Source organism: Haliotis asinina, chromosome 2 (assembly GCF_037392515.1).
Source record: "Haliotis asinina isolate JCU_RB_2024 chromosome 2, JCU_Hal_asi_v2, whole genome shotgun sequence".
NCBI classification, from domain to species: Eukaryota; Metazoa; Mollusca; class Gastropoda; order Lepetellida; family Haliotidae; genus Haliotis; species Haliotis asinina.
In genome coordinates, this window is record NC_090281.1 from 50720457 (window position 1) to 50737169 (window position 16713).

At 43.4% G+C, this 16713-nt stretch overlaps 1 protein-coding gene and 1 pseudogene across 1 annotated transcript; both read right to left on the bottom strand.

The window, feature by feature from the left end:
- Positions 1-969: 969 nt before the first annotated feature.
- LOC137272626 (acid-sensing ion channel 1A-like) lies at positions 970-10819 on the bottom strand (annotated as a pseudogene).
- A 2221-nt stretch (positions 10820-13040) lies between these two features.
- On the bottom strand, positions 13041-13619 carry LOC137271866 (uncharacterized). Its single transcript, XM_067804258.1, has one exon. The coding sequence runs from the start codon at positions 13617-13619 to the stop codon at positions 13041-13043; it is 579 nt and encodes a 192-aa protein (XP_067660359.1).
- Positions 13620-16713: the final 3094 nt, after the last annotated feature.

Here is a 16713-nt window from a genome sequence, read left to right on the forward strand (position 1 = left end):
CGATTACTTCGCGCTTTTCTCCCACAATAAGCAGACACGTGGTAATAAAATGGAATACTGTAATGGTGACGAAATTCCGGAAATAACACAGACACTCAGTTATTACATACTCTTGTATATCCAGGTACACCCACCTCCTCTATTTGCAACGTATATTAGAATCCGGGTGAAGCCATCACGACGGTGGGGGGAGGCGTCTGGGTGTTATCGAGGATTGTTACGCAGCACCTGAAAATGTACACATATAAAAAAAACATATATATTTCACCTTGACGATCGGGGTTCGAATTGGTCATCAGCAACCAATACTTGCCGTATATATTGCATATATAATTTGAATATCGTGTTTGTACGATTGCAATCGGAATGCCCCAAACTAACATTTCGAAAAATCTGTAAAATGTTGCCTTTTTTTAAAAACAAATATTTATTTTAAAAAAATCCACACACCTGAGGTAAAGGAAACACACACGGAACTGGGCGATGCATGTCGTATTCCAAATGCTAAGATACATGCTCGTGATATCAATCACTGGATTGACTAGTTCAGACTCGGTTATCTGTAGACCACTATCATGTGATTGGAATATCCATTTGAGCAGTGTTAAACAAACAAACAAACAAGAAATAACGCGGTGATCTACACATGTGCACTCATTTCCAAACAATGAAATGTGTGTACAAGTTTGTGTCAAACCCTCATTATATTACCATTTACATACATTGCGTCATTTAAATCGTAATCAATCCGTGAAGATCTGGGTTAGAATTGATCTTCAGTAATGCATGAGTGTCATGGGAGACGACCGCCAATGTCGGGTGGTCAGGCTCACTGACTTGGTTGACACGTCATCTTATCCCTATTGTGTGTCGGCGTTCGTGATGTTGATCACTGAATCACTGTCATATAGATGGAATATTGCCTCATGCGGCGTTAAACAACAAACAAACAACACAAATTAACCCTACTTAGTTTACCTTAATTCCCGCAGCCATGTTAGCATTGTATGTGTAGACGTCATGGTCGATGTTGAAAATGAGGATGAGGTTAGCATCGTCACCTGCCGCCCATGCTTTGACAATGTCACTGTTGTTGAAGTTGAAGGTATGGCACAATCCTTCAGTGGTGAAAACAGGTCGGAACCTAGTCATGCAGTCGAAGTCTTTACCACCGAAGGAACATGTCACCAGCATTTCGTCTCCCTCCATGGAAACATCCCTCCACCAATTTAAAGACAATGGTTTGTGAAACAAATTTGAAGCTGGTTCAGAAAATGAAATATATCTGTTCAGTTCTTGAGAAGCATTGAAAGAATAGTTTTCCAACCCAGAGTAAGCATCAAGACGGGTTTTGTTGAAGGTGCACCTGTTACAGAAGGTGACGGCGGGAAACTCCACGAAGGACGCCATTTTGGTTGTGACCCCTGGTGACGGCGGGATAAGTGCAATAGGTCTCCAGCTCATCGATATGGTTGACGATGAGAAACGCGGTAGTTGAACAGATAGCTAACACCCAAATCAGTCCGTTGAAGCAAATGATAGTGAATACTATTCAAAATGGTTTGTGGCCTGCAATGATCTAGGTTACAGTTGGTCTTCAACTTTTCGTCCATGCGCGTTGCTGCCGAGTAAACAATATTTCTGGTCAGCGACCAAGATCATAGTTACACATTTGTATTTGAAAGTTAATGATAATATTCTAATTAAATGTCCTAATCAAGAATTGCAATGCCTGACAAAATTACCGTTTAAAAGAAAATACTTCAAGATTATTTCTTTTCCGACATATCTGTTCCCATTGGCTAAGGAAAGTATTGAAAAGGTTAAGGTTGAGCCCTTTGTTTACTGAGTTAACGTCGCATATGACATATTCGAGGTAACGGTAGTTAGTTCGGTATAACAGTATACTTCCTTATGCACCATTTGACAAACAGGAAACAGTTCGTGTGAAGCGGTTTCGTTACAGACATGGTTTACGCTTTGAGTGATTGAGTGTCACTTTAGTGTCACGCCGCTTGAAGCAATATTCCAGAAATATCACGGCGGGGGACACAAGAAGTGGGCTTCACACACATGTACCCCTGTGGGAAGTCGAACTCGCGTCTTCGGCGTGACGAGCGAACGCTTTAACCTCTAAGCTACCTCTACTGATTTAGCAGATGTAACACAGATATCAGAAACAACAATTACCACCGATTCTGCAAAACATCTCTTAAATGAATTTATTGAACATCGTACGCGGATGTGCCAATATACCAATGCTTCTGTTGATTAACGGTCGTGTTAAGTTTAAGTATTATTCAAGCATTATTATTCAGTAATGCAATAGCACCTCTCAATATAACTACACCATGCTGATATGGAGCATTGCGGAAATTTATTTGTCCCAAGAGCAGCCTTGGGCAGCCTTGTGGTGAAAGCGTTCGCTCGTCACGCTGAAAACCGGGGTTCGATTCCCTCACGCATGGGTACAATTTGTTAAACCCATTTCTGATATCCTCCGCCGTGATATTGCTGGGACATTGCTGGGACATTGCTAAAATCGGCGGAAAATTAAAGTCACTATTTGTTAACACATTCAGATATTTAGGAAGAAACCATTTGAATGGCGCCGCTGTTAGCGACTCATGCGAGCTTCTGAGTTTGTTGAATTTGTGAATTATTGACAGCAGATCCAGTTATCCACCTCGTAGTGTCGATGCTTTTCCGAAGTGTTACCGACCGAAAGCTTGTTTTAAATAACTAATATTTGTGGATTCGTTAATTTTGAATCAAACCCATGGAAGGGACCATGAGATAGGAGAGGTATATGACACTGGGGGTACGTGTCAGGGTTGTAATACATTCCCCCTCCATCGGTTATGAGGTGGATATGGTGCTGTATGATGTGTGGACATTGTGTGCAAACTTGTGTGATTTCATGCGTATAAATTGTGCAAATATATATGCAAGAGAATGGTTTTTTTGTTTGTTTTTGTCTGTGTGTTTGGTTGCGTGACGAAAGCATTCCGTTACTCTCCGAAGGCGCCTATACCAGCATAACACATATACGTCAACATGAAATAATAATCACGTATTGTTCAAAAAGAAAGTCAACAAAGCAAGGAAGCAGTATCGATTACCAGACGAAACAATTTTTCACTGTGCGTTATTTATAAGGCTAAAGACATGTAGATGTGAACTATCGCCGACAATCAGCGCTAAGACCGGTTGTTTTCAAGAAGTGTAAGTGTCTCCTGTGGAACCGGAACCAACCACCGCCTCCACTTACACAAGTTGGTTATTCTTTGCCTTTGAGACCCGTAAAGGTCCCGGGGTAGAAGAGGTCTTCAGCAACCCATGCTTGCCATAAAAGGCGACTGTGCTTGTCGTAAGAGGCGACGCACGGGGCCGGTTGGTCAGACTCGCTAACTTGGTCGATACATGTCATCGGTTCCCATTTGTGCAGACCGATGCTCATGCTGTTGAACGCTGGACTGTCTGATCCAGACTCCATTATTTACTGACCACCGCTACGAATATTGCTGAGTGTGGCCTAAAACTAAACTCACTCACTCTCTTGCAGCACCGTTGCCCGTGTTGGAAGCATTATCAGAGACATTATGATAAGAAACCAGGCTCTGTCAGAGTGAGTGAGTGTGTTTAGTTACTTAGTGGATGTGGTGGTGTCCCTTATAATTCTGGAAGTGATGGCGCTGTCCCTTGAAGTGATGGTAGTGTCGTCCCACATAATGATGGATGTGGTAGTGTCCCATATAGTGATGGATGTGGTGGTGTTTTCTCATGTAGAGCTGGCAGCGTCCCATGTAGGGCTGGCAGTGTCCCATGTGATGGTGTTTGTGGGAGTGCTCCATGTAGTCATGAATGTGGTGCTGGTGTCTCATCTAGTGGTGGTTGTGATTGCGGTGTCCTGTGTGGTGGTAGTGGTGGTGTTCTTTGTTTTGGTGGTAATGATTGTGGTGTCCCTTGTAGTGGTGGTAAAGGTGGTGTCCATGTAGTGATGGATGTGGTGGTGGTGATGATGGTTGTAGTTCTCATGCAGTTCCGGTGGTGCCCCGATGTAGTTGTTATGTGCCTCGCGGTTGTATGTTGTGGTGGTGTCCCCAGCAGTTGTAACGTTGCACCATGTACGGTAGAATGTGTTGATGGTTTCCCATATAAATTTAGTTGTGAATGTGGTAGTAGTGTCGTTTTCAGTGGTGGATGCGATTGTGATGTCGAATTTAGTGATAAATGTGATGGTGTCCCATACAGTAAAGATGGCGATTGTGCCCCCTGTGGTGGTGGCATTGCACCGTGTCGAGTTGGATGTGGTGGTGTTGTCCAATGTAGTGTCCGTGGTGGTGGTGTCCCATGCAGTGTCTGTGGTGGAGGTGTCCCGTGCAGAGTCTATGTGGTTTTGTCTACCATGCAGTGGTGGATGTGACTGCCTTATGTAGTGATGGTGCTGCCCCATATTGCGGATGTGGTTGTGGTGTTCAATGTAGTTATGGCGTTATCCCGTTTTTGGTGGATGTGGTGGTGGCATTCCATTAAGAGGTGATGTTGGTGTCCCATTCAGTGGTGGATATGCTTATTTTGTCCAATGTACTGGTGGTGTCCCATTTAGTGGTGGTTGTGGATGTGGTGTCCCAGTTATGGTGTTGTGCCATGTTGGGATGTCATGTGTTGCACCATGTAGTGATGGATGTGGTTGTGGTGCCCCATGTAGTCGAGGATGTGCTGGTGTGTCATTTAGTGGTGGATGCTGGTGTTCCATTTACTGTTGGATGTGGTTTTGGTGCCCCATACAGTGGTGGATGTGATGGCGGTGTCTCATTTAGCGGTAGTGGTATCCCATATAAAGGTGGGTGTGGTGGTGCTGTCCCATGAAGTGGATAATGTCCCATGTAGTGGTGGTGTTGTTCCATGTAGAGGTGGATGTAGTCGTAGTGTCCCATGTGCTGGGAGTTGTGGTGTTCCATGTAGTTGTGGATGTGGTGGTGTCCAATGATGATATTGTAGCGTTGTCCATCTGGTGGCAGTGCTGTTCGATATAGTAGTGCCTGTGGTGGCGGTATCCCGTGTAGAGGTGGTGGCGTCTCATGAAGTTGTGGCGATGTCCCATGTAGGGGTTGCGGTGTCCTATACTGTGGTTGATATGTGGCGTTCCTTGTAGTTTCGGTGGTTGTGGTGTCCTATGTAGTGGTTGATATGTTGGTGGTGTCCTTTGTAGTGGTGGATGTGGTTGTGGTGTCCCATGTAGTGGTGGATGTGGTTGTGATGTCTCATGTACTGATGGCTGAGGTTATAGCCCAATGTAAGTGGTGTACTTAGTGGATGTGGTGGTGTTCCTTATAGTGGTTGAAGTGATGGTGGTGTCCCTTGTAGTGGTGGTAGTGTCGTCCCATATAATGGTGGATATGGTGGTGTCCCATACAGTGGTGTCCCACATAGTGATGTTGTCCTATGTAGTGGTGGATATGATGGTGTTGTCCCATATGGTGATGATATGGGAGTGCCCCATGTAGCGTCTATGGTGGTGCCGTCCCAAGAATAGGTGATGTTGGTGTCTCATTCAGTGGTGGATATGGTTGTGGTGTCCCATGTACTGGTGGTGTCCCTGCGATGGTGTTGTGCCATGCTGACATGTAACGGTGTCGCACCATGTAATGGGGGATGTGTTTGTGGTGTCCCATGTAGTGGTGGATGTGATTGTGTCATTTAGTATGGTTTGGGTGTTCCATGTAGTGGTGGATATGGTTGTGTGTCATTTAGTGTGGTTTGGGTGTTCCATGTAGTGGTGGATGTAATGGTATCTCAAGTAGCAGTGTCTATGGTGGTCTCCTAATTAGTGGTGCGTGTGGTGGTGCGCCATGTATTGGTGGATGTGATGCTGGTGTCTTTTGTAGTGGTGATGTCCGATGTTCTGTTTGATGTGGTAGTGGTGGCGCCCTATGTAGTTGTGGTAATGGTAGTTGTGGTGGTTAGTTGTCTTAGAATCTGCCGTGGTGGTGCTCGGATTCAAGTAGTGGGTGAATGAGTTTCGTGGTTGGGTCTCGTGAAGTGTCGGTGGTGGTGGTGGTAGTAATTCACATTGTCTTTCATCCTTCCATATTATTCATTCATTCATTCATTCATTCATTCATTCATTCATAGGTTTAATGGATCTTACCGTTAAGACGTTTGATGCATGTGTTACTACCATATGGTCTTTAGTGGATATGTGGAAAACTGACGAAGTCTCTCAGGATATTCTCAACCGAACCACGATTAGCTCCATTGTGCTGTTTTATCAAATGTTACCAGTTTGTAATTGTCAAATTTGGTAGTTCTTGAGTTGCAGCCTGCCATCATTTACACACAGTCTTTAACAGTTTGTTTGTACAGGAACGTAACCTGGTTAGCACTTTAGCAATGCTGACTGGTAGATTTAGGTGGTAATGTAGATAGGGCCCCTTCATGCATGCCCTGCATGATGCTGTCTAGAGATGACATAACTTAGTGCTTACCCACCATTCCGCCCTTCCGTAGGTAGTTCCCAGACAAAGCAAGTCCCGTATGGTCACTTTGAGGGGTAGTGAACTTCCCGACAGCGACCACCTGCTGGTAAAGTATTTCAATATTTCAGTTTAATATTCAGATTACATCTTGTTTCACGACTCGACATAGTTGTTTTGCATTTAAATCTGCGGGGATCGTCAAATAACCTAGCGGTTAAAGCGTCCGCTCACGACGCTCCAAACAACCCTCATTCGATTTCCCATATGGGTACGATGTTTGAAGCCAATGTTTGGTGTTTCCTGCTGTGATATTGCCGGAATATGCTGAGAGCAGTGTACAACAACACTCATGCAGTCATAATATGTGTGGAAAGAATAAATGACGTACAGTATCCTTTGACCTTTTTAGTAGGAGCGTCGTCCAGGGAAGCAAAACGATTCAAACAATCTTTCGAAGAAAACATAATGCATCCTTGTTTTCCATGACGTGAACTGCAAAGTTAGAACGTGTGTTTCGAGTTTGAGGGGTTTTTTTTCACGTATAGGCATAAACCTTGCATTAATAAACACAGAAAGTAACAAGAATGTTAAAAATATACCTTTACTCTTAGGGCCGTTGATGCATGGACCTTGAAGTCCCCCAGAGGCAGGACGACTGCCAAGGAAGGATTTCATGGACAGAAGTGGACCAAGGACTCTTGTGGAGGCATGGCGAATGCCTCAAAGCCGACAGAGCACCAGTCAGGCAACTTTTTGAAAACAAGCATTTGAAAACAGCATAAAAGTATCCCTGTTCACCATGACGTCATGTGCAGACTACAACTTGTGTTTAAGGTTTTAGAGTTTCTCACGAATGAGCATATGCATATCCTTTGGGCATCAATGATTTGAGAGATTAACCCATTTGTCATCTCTACCATTAGGACTATGGACACCATCGTGACAACTGCCAAGAAGACGTTCCATGGACAGAAGTGGACCTCTTCTAGAGGCAGAATGCTCTTCCATGAGGCCCACAGAGGACCCGCCTTGCAGGTGAGATTTTTCAAACAATCTTTTGAAGACACCATAAAACATATTCTTGTTCACCAGGACGTCATGTACAAGTTACAATTTGTGTTTCAGGTTATAGCATTTCTCACAAACAAACACATACATGTACGTTTAGCATTCATTATCAATGAAGTAGGTATCAATGATGTGAAACATTAAAGGTAGTGAATCGCTTGAACTGCGCAAAATGCAACTTTCGAGATTCTGATACCTATTGATATGGACTTATAGAGACAAATCATCACAAACGCACATTCAACTGATAACATTGAAATATAACGCGATAAAACCTTCGAAATCACAGTTCAAGCGTTTTACTATTTCATCCTAGCACTGGGGTGAAAAATGGTTTCAACAGCTATGCTCTGCTGCGTTCATAGCACATGCGCAATGATTAGGTTCGCGTGACTTGAACCAGGATGAATGGATGGTATATTCCCAAGACGGTGACTCTTAAGAACATAGTAAGTGAAGAATCATAGAATCATAGAATCACCACCGTAGTTGAAGTTGGAGAACAAATACGTTTCTTGTGGTTACAAGCGCCTTTGATCTGTAATAAAAAGTGAAAAAAAAACAGTGGTCCCATACTGTTTCCTACTTATTTCACATTTTGAATTTGAGGGGTTGGTAGATTCCAACCACTTTTTCAAGAATGTGTAATATTAGAAACACTTATATCAATGTTAAAAATGCTCGGCTTGAAAACTGAATTGGTTTAATTCATGTATATGGAAACATAAAAATTAACACGTTGATTGTGATTAGCAGCCTCTGTCACTGACCAAAGACCATACAATGTCGGTAGTGTTGACACCTATGTGATTATGCTTGGCTTTTCAGAGTAATGAACGTGTGCATGTGCGCTGTATCCTTTCCTCCTCCGTGACCATCTCTTCAAACGGATGCTGGGTTCTTCTTGCAAAGGAGGGAGAAGGCATCCTCGACCCAGGATGAAGATGTATGCGCCCCCTAACACTGAGTGCTGGAGTTTAATGGATTTGTAGCTGTGCCCATCTCCGGCCATGTACATATATGCATACACTGTTTTGTGTGCGGTGTATCCTTTGGTGTATTGCAGTTCGGATATCAGGAAAGGATAACTGGATTTTGTACGAGCAACGTACCTAGGCTATACAGTGTGTTCACTACTTATCCATGTCTTGTTTCATGGGAAGGAGAGTCGAAATCCTACCCGTGCGCTTGTTCGTTGGCTGCATTATGTGGAATTATAACTGTTCATATATTTTGTGACAGTGGATTATGCGCATCTACTTCTGTAAACCGTTGACTGCAATACGTAGATATTCAACTCTTACTTCATTTTATGACAATGTATTATGCGTGTCTACTACTGTAAACCCTCCAATAAATTTTGGTAGTGTTGCATACGTTGAGGGAACACGGTTCCGGAGGATTTGCTTTTTTCTCAAAAATGTTTGTATCTTTTTTTAACGTGTCGGGCTTCAGTTACCTTTGACCGTCTTCAAATGTAAGTCTAAACGTTAGATGCATATTATGGAGCAACATCCGAATGGTGGTAGTTTTTCACAGTGCCTGTTGTTTATGTTCGAAAATTTGGTATTGTTCCATTTTGGGAATGATAACAATAAAAATGCTATCCACACAACTGGTCCAATTATACTTGTTTTTGTTTTGTTGTTTTGTTTTGTTGTTGAAAGTTGTGTACTCGAGAAGAACTCTCTTTGTCCACGGAAATCGGATGAGCCCGACTTTATCGCCGTGTAAGTGTGTTTGGTTTTGCCATACACTGCCAACGCAGCAATACGTCTCACTTTTTGTTGCAATATTGTAATCATTGGATAATCAATTTGTATACAGGAGATTACACTGCCTATACGGAATACATCTATAAAATATGTCCTCACCCTCCATTTATTTACGTTCTAGCCTTCATCTACCTAAGTTCTATGCTTCATCTACCCGACTTCTAGAATGGCGGTCAAAGAGGTCAAGGGGGAATGACGTACATGCACATCGATGCTATTTTTAAAATGTTCAACTGGACAATTCCTTCCAGCTCATTTACCCACTAAAAAAAGAAATAGGACAAGTCCAACATTCAAACAAATCTACATCAGCAAAAGGACGTATTATAATATCTACAAACCAAAAGTTACAATACAAAATGCTGTCAACATTACCAGATCACATCGCATAGACTACAATTATAATCACGATTTCTTACTGTTGTATGTCCACATTAACGGATGTAAACAGATAAGAAAAGCAATGGAAAAACAATAAATATTGAACAGCTTTCATATGCTGACCGTTTGAATAGGTCGTGAGTCTTCGTATCTCATCGTATCCTCCCACTAAACTATCCAGTCACGGGGCATTTCCACTGATCCAGGCTGAAGTCGGAGGACACATGTCCCATTTGGCTTGGGAACAACCTCACCTCTTAATTGCTGTTTATGCCTTGTCTGTACTGTCTTCTTTATACGTTGTTCAAAAGTGAGATGTCACCAAATCTGCCTACATGTGTAGGACAGTAAACATTGCTTTACAGTGTCACAAATAGTGTTATTTTAAGCGGACCCTCGTTTACTGAAAAATACTAATGTAGATTTCCTTGACTTCCCTCTTTTTTTGAAAACTCATAAGACGAGCATTTGTGCATGCATTTCATGCTTTGGGGTTCAGTATGATATAATCTCAGTCAAATGTTTTCTGAATATTCCTGAATGCCGTGTTAAGCAATACACCAACCAACCAAGCAACCACAGTGGCTAGTTGTTTATGCATTAGGAAACAACACTTTGGCATGATTATGTATTATCTATACCCAGTCAACTTTTCGTAAAACCAAATAGTTTGGTGTCCCTTACATTAGACCTCGAAAAATAGCGTGTGCCTCTCATAAAGCTTTCTTGTTTGCCTATAACTCATGATAACTAATGTCCCACCCGTTCTTATGACTTTATAGAAATTAGCAAATGTTCACGAATTACTCCGAATCATCTTGGAGTTCTTTTGCCCATGTTTGTTGCATTCATTCAGATCGGTGAAACCCTGCATGTTTCGTATTCGATAAGTCAACTCCTACACACTACCAAGTCAGTCGATACACAAAAGATGTTTATTTACAGGAACAAGCACACCTACCCACGAATGCTAAATGGTTTGATTGAAGGAGCTTTGATCTTGCTCACCATATGCAGGCCTGTAGTGTGACAAAATTCATCCCACAGATCTTTAAGTCCATACTTTATTGACTGCTTATCTGCTGTGGCAGAGTCCGGCAACTTTTCGTCCATGCGCGTTGCTGCCGAGTAAACAATATTTCTGGTCAGCGGCCACGATCATTGTTACACATTTGTATTTAAAAGTTAATAATAATATTCTAATTAAATGTCATAATCTAGAATTGCAATACCTGACAAAATTACCGTTTAAAAGAAAATACTTCAAGATTATTTCTTTTCCGACATATCTGTTCCCATTGGCTAAGGAAAGTATTGAAAAGGTTAAGGTTGAGCCCTTTGTTTACTGAGTTAACGTCGCATATGACATATTCGAGGTAACGGTAGTTAGTTCGGTATAACAGTATACTTCCTTATGCACCATTTGACAAACAGGAAACAGTTCGTGTGAAGCGGTTTCGTTACAGACATGGTTTACGCCATTAGTGATTGAGTGTCACTTTAGTGTCACGCCGCTTGAAGCAATATTCCAGCAATATTCCAGCAATATCACGAAGGGGGACACAAGAAGTGGGCTTCACACACTTGTACACCTTTGGGAAGTCGAACGCGTGTCTTCGGCGTGACGAGCGAACGCTTTAACCACTAAGGTACCTCTACTGATTTAGCAGATATCAGAAACAACAATTACTACCGATTCTGCAAAACATCTCTTAAATGAATTTATTGAACATCGTACGCGGATGTGCCAGTATACCATTGCTTTCGTTGATTAACGGTCGTGTTAAGTTTAAGTATTATTCAAGCATTATTATTCAGTAATGCAATAGCACCTCTCAATATAACTATACCATTAACTGATATGGAGCATTGCGGAAATTTATTTGTCCCAAGAGCAGCCTTGGGTAGCCTTGTGGTAAAAGCGTTCGCTCGTCACGCTGAAAACCGGGGTTCGATTCTCTCATGCATGGGTACAATTTGCTAAGCCCATTTTTGATGTCCTCCGCCGTGATATTGCTGGGACATTGCTGGGACATTGCTAAAATCGGCGTAAACTTAAAGTCACTATTTGTTAACACATTCAGATATTTAGGAAGAAACCATTTGAATGGCACCGTTGTTAGCGACTCATGCGAGCTTCTGAGTTTGTGGAATTTGTGAACTATTGACAGCAGATCCAATTATCCAGCTCGTTGTGTCGATGCTTTACCGAAGTTTTACCAACAGAAAGCGTTTAAATAACTAATATGTGTGGATTCGTTAATTTTGAATCAAGCCCATGGAAGGGACCATGAGATAGGAGAGGTATATGACACTGGGACGTGTCAGGGTTGTAACACATTACCTCTCCATCGGTTATGAGGTGGATATGGTGCTGTATAATATGTGGGCATTGTGTGCAAACTTGCGTGATTTCATGCGTATAAATTGTGCAAATATGTATGCAAGAAAATGTTTTTTGTGTGTTTGGTTGCGTGACGAAAGCATTCCGTTAGTCTCCGAAGGAGCCTATACCAGCATAACACATATACGTCAACATGAAATAATAATCACGTATTGTTCAGCAAGGAAAGTCAACATAAGCAAGGAAGCAGTATCGATTACCAGACGAAACAATTTTTCACTGTGCATTATTTACAAGGCTAAAGAGATGTAGATGTGAACTATCGCCGACAATCAGCGCTAAGACCGGTTGTTTGCATGAAGGGTAAGTGTCTCCTGTGGAACCGGAAGCACCTCCACTTACACAAGTTGGTTATTCTTTGCCTTTGAGACCCGTGAAGATCCGGGATAGAACAGGTCTTCAGCAACCCATGCTTGTCGTAAGAGGGACCGGGACCGGGTGGTCAGGTTCGCTAACTTGGTTGACACATGTCGTCGGTTCCCATTTGTGCAGACCGATACTCATGCTGTTGATCACTGGACTGTCTGATCGATTATTAACTGACCACCACCACATTTCTGGAATACTGCTGAGTGTGGCATAAAACTAAACTCACTCACTCTCTTGCAGCACCGTTGCCCGTGTTTGAAGCATTATCAGAGACATTATGATAAGAAACCAGGCTCTGTCAGAGTGAGTGAGTGAATTAAGTTACTTAGTGGATGTGGTGGTGTCCCTTAAAATTCTGAAAGTGATGGCGCTGTCCCTTGAAGTGATGGTAGTGTCGTCCCATATAATTATGGATGTGGTGGTGTTCCATACGGTGGTGGATGTGGTAGTGTCCCATATAGTTGTGGATGTGGTGGTGTTTTCTCCTGTAGAGCTGGCAGTGTCCCATGTGATGGTGTATGTCCGAGTGCTCCATGTAGTCATGAATGTGGTGCTGGTGTCTCATCTAGTGGTGGTTGTGATTGCGGTGTCCTGTGTGGTGGTAGTGGTGGTGTTCTTTGTTTTGGTGGTAATGATTGTGGTGTCCCTTGTAGTGGTGGTAAAGGTGGTGTCCATGTAGTGATGGATGTGGTGGTGGTGGTGATGGTTGTAGTTCTCATGCAGTTGCGGTGGTGCCCCGATGTAGTTGTTATGTGCCTCGCGGTTGTATGTTGTGGTGGTGTCCCCAGCAGTTGTAACGTTGCACCATGTACTGTAGAATGTGTTGATGGTTTCCCATATAAATTTAGTTGTGAATGTGGTAGTAGTGTCGTTTTCAGTGGTGGATGCGATTGTGATGTCGAATTTAGTGATAAATGTGATGGTGTCCCATACAGTAAAGATGGCGATTGTGCCCCCTGTGGTGGTGGCATTGCACCGTGTCGAGTTGGATGTGGTGGTGTTGTCCAATGTAGTGTCCGTAGTGGTGGTGTCCCATGCAGTGTCTGTGGTGGAGGTGTCCCGTGCAGAGTCTATGTGGTTGTGGTCTACCATGCAGTGGTGGATGTGACTCTGCCTTATGTAGTGATGGTGCTGCCCCATATTGCGGATGTGGTTGTGGTGTTCAATGTGTTATGGCGTTATCCCGTTTTGGGTGGATGTGGTGGTAGCATTCCATTAAGAGGTGATGTTGGTGTCCCATTCAGTGGTGGATATGCTTATTTTGTCCAATGTGCTGGTGGTGTCCCATTTAGTGGTGGTTGTGGATGTGGTGTCCCAGTTATGGTGTTGTGCCATGTTGGGATGTCATGTGTTGCACCATGTAGTGGTGGATGTGGTTGTGGTGTCCCATGTAGTCGAGGATGTGCTGGTGTGTCATTTAGTGGTGGATGCTGGTGTCCCATTTACTGTTGGATGTGGTTTTGGTGCCCCATACAGTGGTGGATGTGATGGCGGTGTCTCATTTAGCGGTGGTGGTATCCCATATAAAGGTGGGTGTGGTGGTGGTGTCCCATGAAGTGGATAATGTCCCATGTAGTAGTGGTGTAGTTCCATGTAGAGGTGGATGTAGTCGTAGTGTCCCATGTGCAGGGAGTTGTGGTGTTCCATGTAGTTGTGGATGCGGTGGCATCCAATGATGATATTGTAGCGTTGTCCATCTGGTGGTAGTGCTGTTCGATATAGTAGTGCCTGTGGTGGCGGTATCCCGTGTAGAGGTGGTGGCGTCTCATGAAGCTGTGGCGATGTCCCATGTAGGGGTTGCGGTGTCCTATACTGTGGTTGATATGTGGCGTTCCTTGTAGTTTCGGTGGTTGTGGTGTCCTATGTAGTGGTTGATATGGTGGTGGTGTCCTTTGTAGTGGTGGATGTGGTTGTGGTGTCTCATGTAGTGGTGGATGTGGTTGTGATGTCCCATGTACAGGTGGCTGAGGTTATAGCCCGATGTAAGTAGTGTACTTAGTGGATGTGGTGGTGTTCCTTATAGTGGTTGAAGTGATGGTGGTGTCCCTTGTAGTGGTGGTAGTGTCGTCCCATATAATGGTGGATATGGTGGTGTCCCATACAGTGGTGTCCCACATAGTGATAGTTGTCCTATGTAGTGGTGGATGTGATGGTGTTGTCCCATATGGTGGTGATATGGGAGTGCCCCATGTAGCATCTATGGTGGTGCCGTCCCAAGAAGAGGTGATGTTGGTGTCTCATTCAGTGGTGGATATGGTTGTGGTGTCCCATGTACTGGTGGTGTCCCTGCGGTGGTGTTGTGCCAAGCTGACATGTAACGGTGTCGCACCATGTAATGGTGGATGTGTTTGTGGTGTCCCATGTAGTGGTGGGTATGGTTGTGTGTCATTTAGTATGGTTTGGGTGTTCCATGTAGTGGTGGATATGGTTGTGTGTCATTTAGTGTGGTTTGGGTGTTCCATGTAGTGGTGGATGTAATGGTATCTCAAGTAGCAGTGTCTATGGTGGTGTCCTAATTAGTGGTACGTGTGGTGGTGCGCCATGTATTGGTGGATGTGATGCTGGTGTCTTTTGTAGTGGTCCGATGTTCTGTTCGATGTGGTAGTGGTGGCGCCCTATGTAGTTGTGGTAATGGTAGTTGTGGTGGTTAGTTGTTGTGGTAGAATCTGCCGTGGTGGTGCTCGGATTCAAGTAGTGGGTGAATGAGTTTCGTGGTTGGGTCTCGTGAAGTGTCGGTGGTGGTGGTGGTAGTAATTCACATTCTCTTTCATCCATCCATCTTATTCATTCATTTATTTATTCATTCATTCATTCATTCATTCATTCATTCATTCATTTATTCATAGGTTTAATGGATCTTTCCGTTAAGACGTCTGATGCATGTGTTACTACCATATGGTCTTTAGTGGATATGTGGAAAACTGACGAAGTCTCTCAGGATACTCTCAACCGAACCACGATTAGCTCCGTTGTGCTGTTTTATCAAATGTTACGAGTTTGTAATTGTCAAATTTGGTAGTTCTTGAGTTGCAGCCTGCCATCATTTACACACAGTCTTTAACAGTTTGTTTGTACAGGAACTTAACCTGGTTAGCACTTTAGCAATGCTGACTGGTAGATTTAGGTGGTAATGTAGATAGGGCCCCTTCATGCATGCCCTGCATGATGTTGTCTAGAGATGACATAACTTAGTGCTTACCCACCATTCCGCCCTTCCGTAGGTAGTTCCCAGACAAAGCAAGTCCCGTATGGTCACTTTGAGGGGTAGTGAACTTCCCGACAGCGACCACCTGCTGGTAAAGTATTTCAATATTTCAGTTTAATATTCAGATAACATCTTGTTTCACGACTCGACATAGTTGTTTTGCATTTACATCTGCGGGGATCGTCAAATAACCTAGTGGTTAAAGCGTCCGCTCACGACGCTCCAAACAACCCTCATTCGATTTCCCATATGGGTACGATGTTTGAAGCCAATGTTTGGTGTTTCCCGCTGTGATATTGCCGGAATATGCTGAGAGCAGTGTAAAACAACACTCACGCAGTCATAATCTGTGTGGAAAGAATAAATGACGTACAGTATCCTTTGACCTTTTTAGTAGGAGCGTCGTCGAGGGAAGCAACTGCTTTCATTCAAACAATCTTTCGAAGAAAACATAATGCATCCTTGTTTTCCATGACGTGAACTGCAAAGTTAGAACGTGTGTTTCGAGTTTGAGGTTTTTTTTTTCACGTATAGGCATAAACCTTGCATTAATAAACACAGAAAGTAACAAGAATGTTAAAAATATACCTTTACTCTTAGGGCCGTTGATGCATGGACCTTGAAGTCCCCCAGAGGCAGGACGACTGCCAAGGAAGGATTTCATGGACAGAAGTGGACCAAGGACTCTTGTGGAGGCATGGCGAATGCCTCAAAGCCGACAGAGCACCAGTCAGGCAACTTTTTGAAAACAAGCATTTGAAAACAGCATAAAAGTATCCCTGTTCACCATGACGTCATGTGCAGACTACAACTTGTGTTTAAGGTTTTAGAGTTTCTCACGAATGAGCATATGCATATCCTTTGGGCATCAATGATTTGAGAGATTAACCCATTTGTCATCTCTACCATAAGGACTATGGACACCATCTTGACAACTGCCAAGAAGACGTTCCATGGACAGAAGTGGACCTCTTCTAGAGGCAGAATGCTCTTCCATGAGGCCCACAGAGGACCCGCCTTGCAGGTGAG

Coding starts and splice junctions, on each gene's coding strand:
- LOC137271866 (XM_067804258.1), bottom strand. CDS start 13,619: ATGGGGCAGCACCATCACTACATAAGGCAGAGTCACATCCACCACTGC.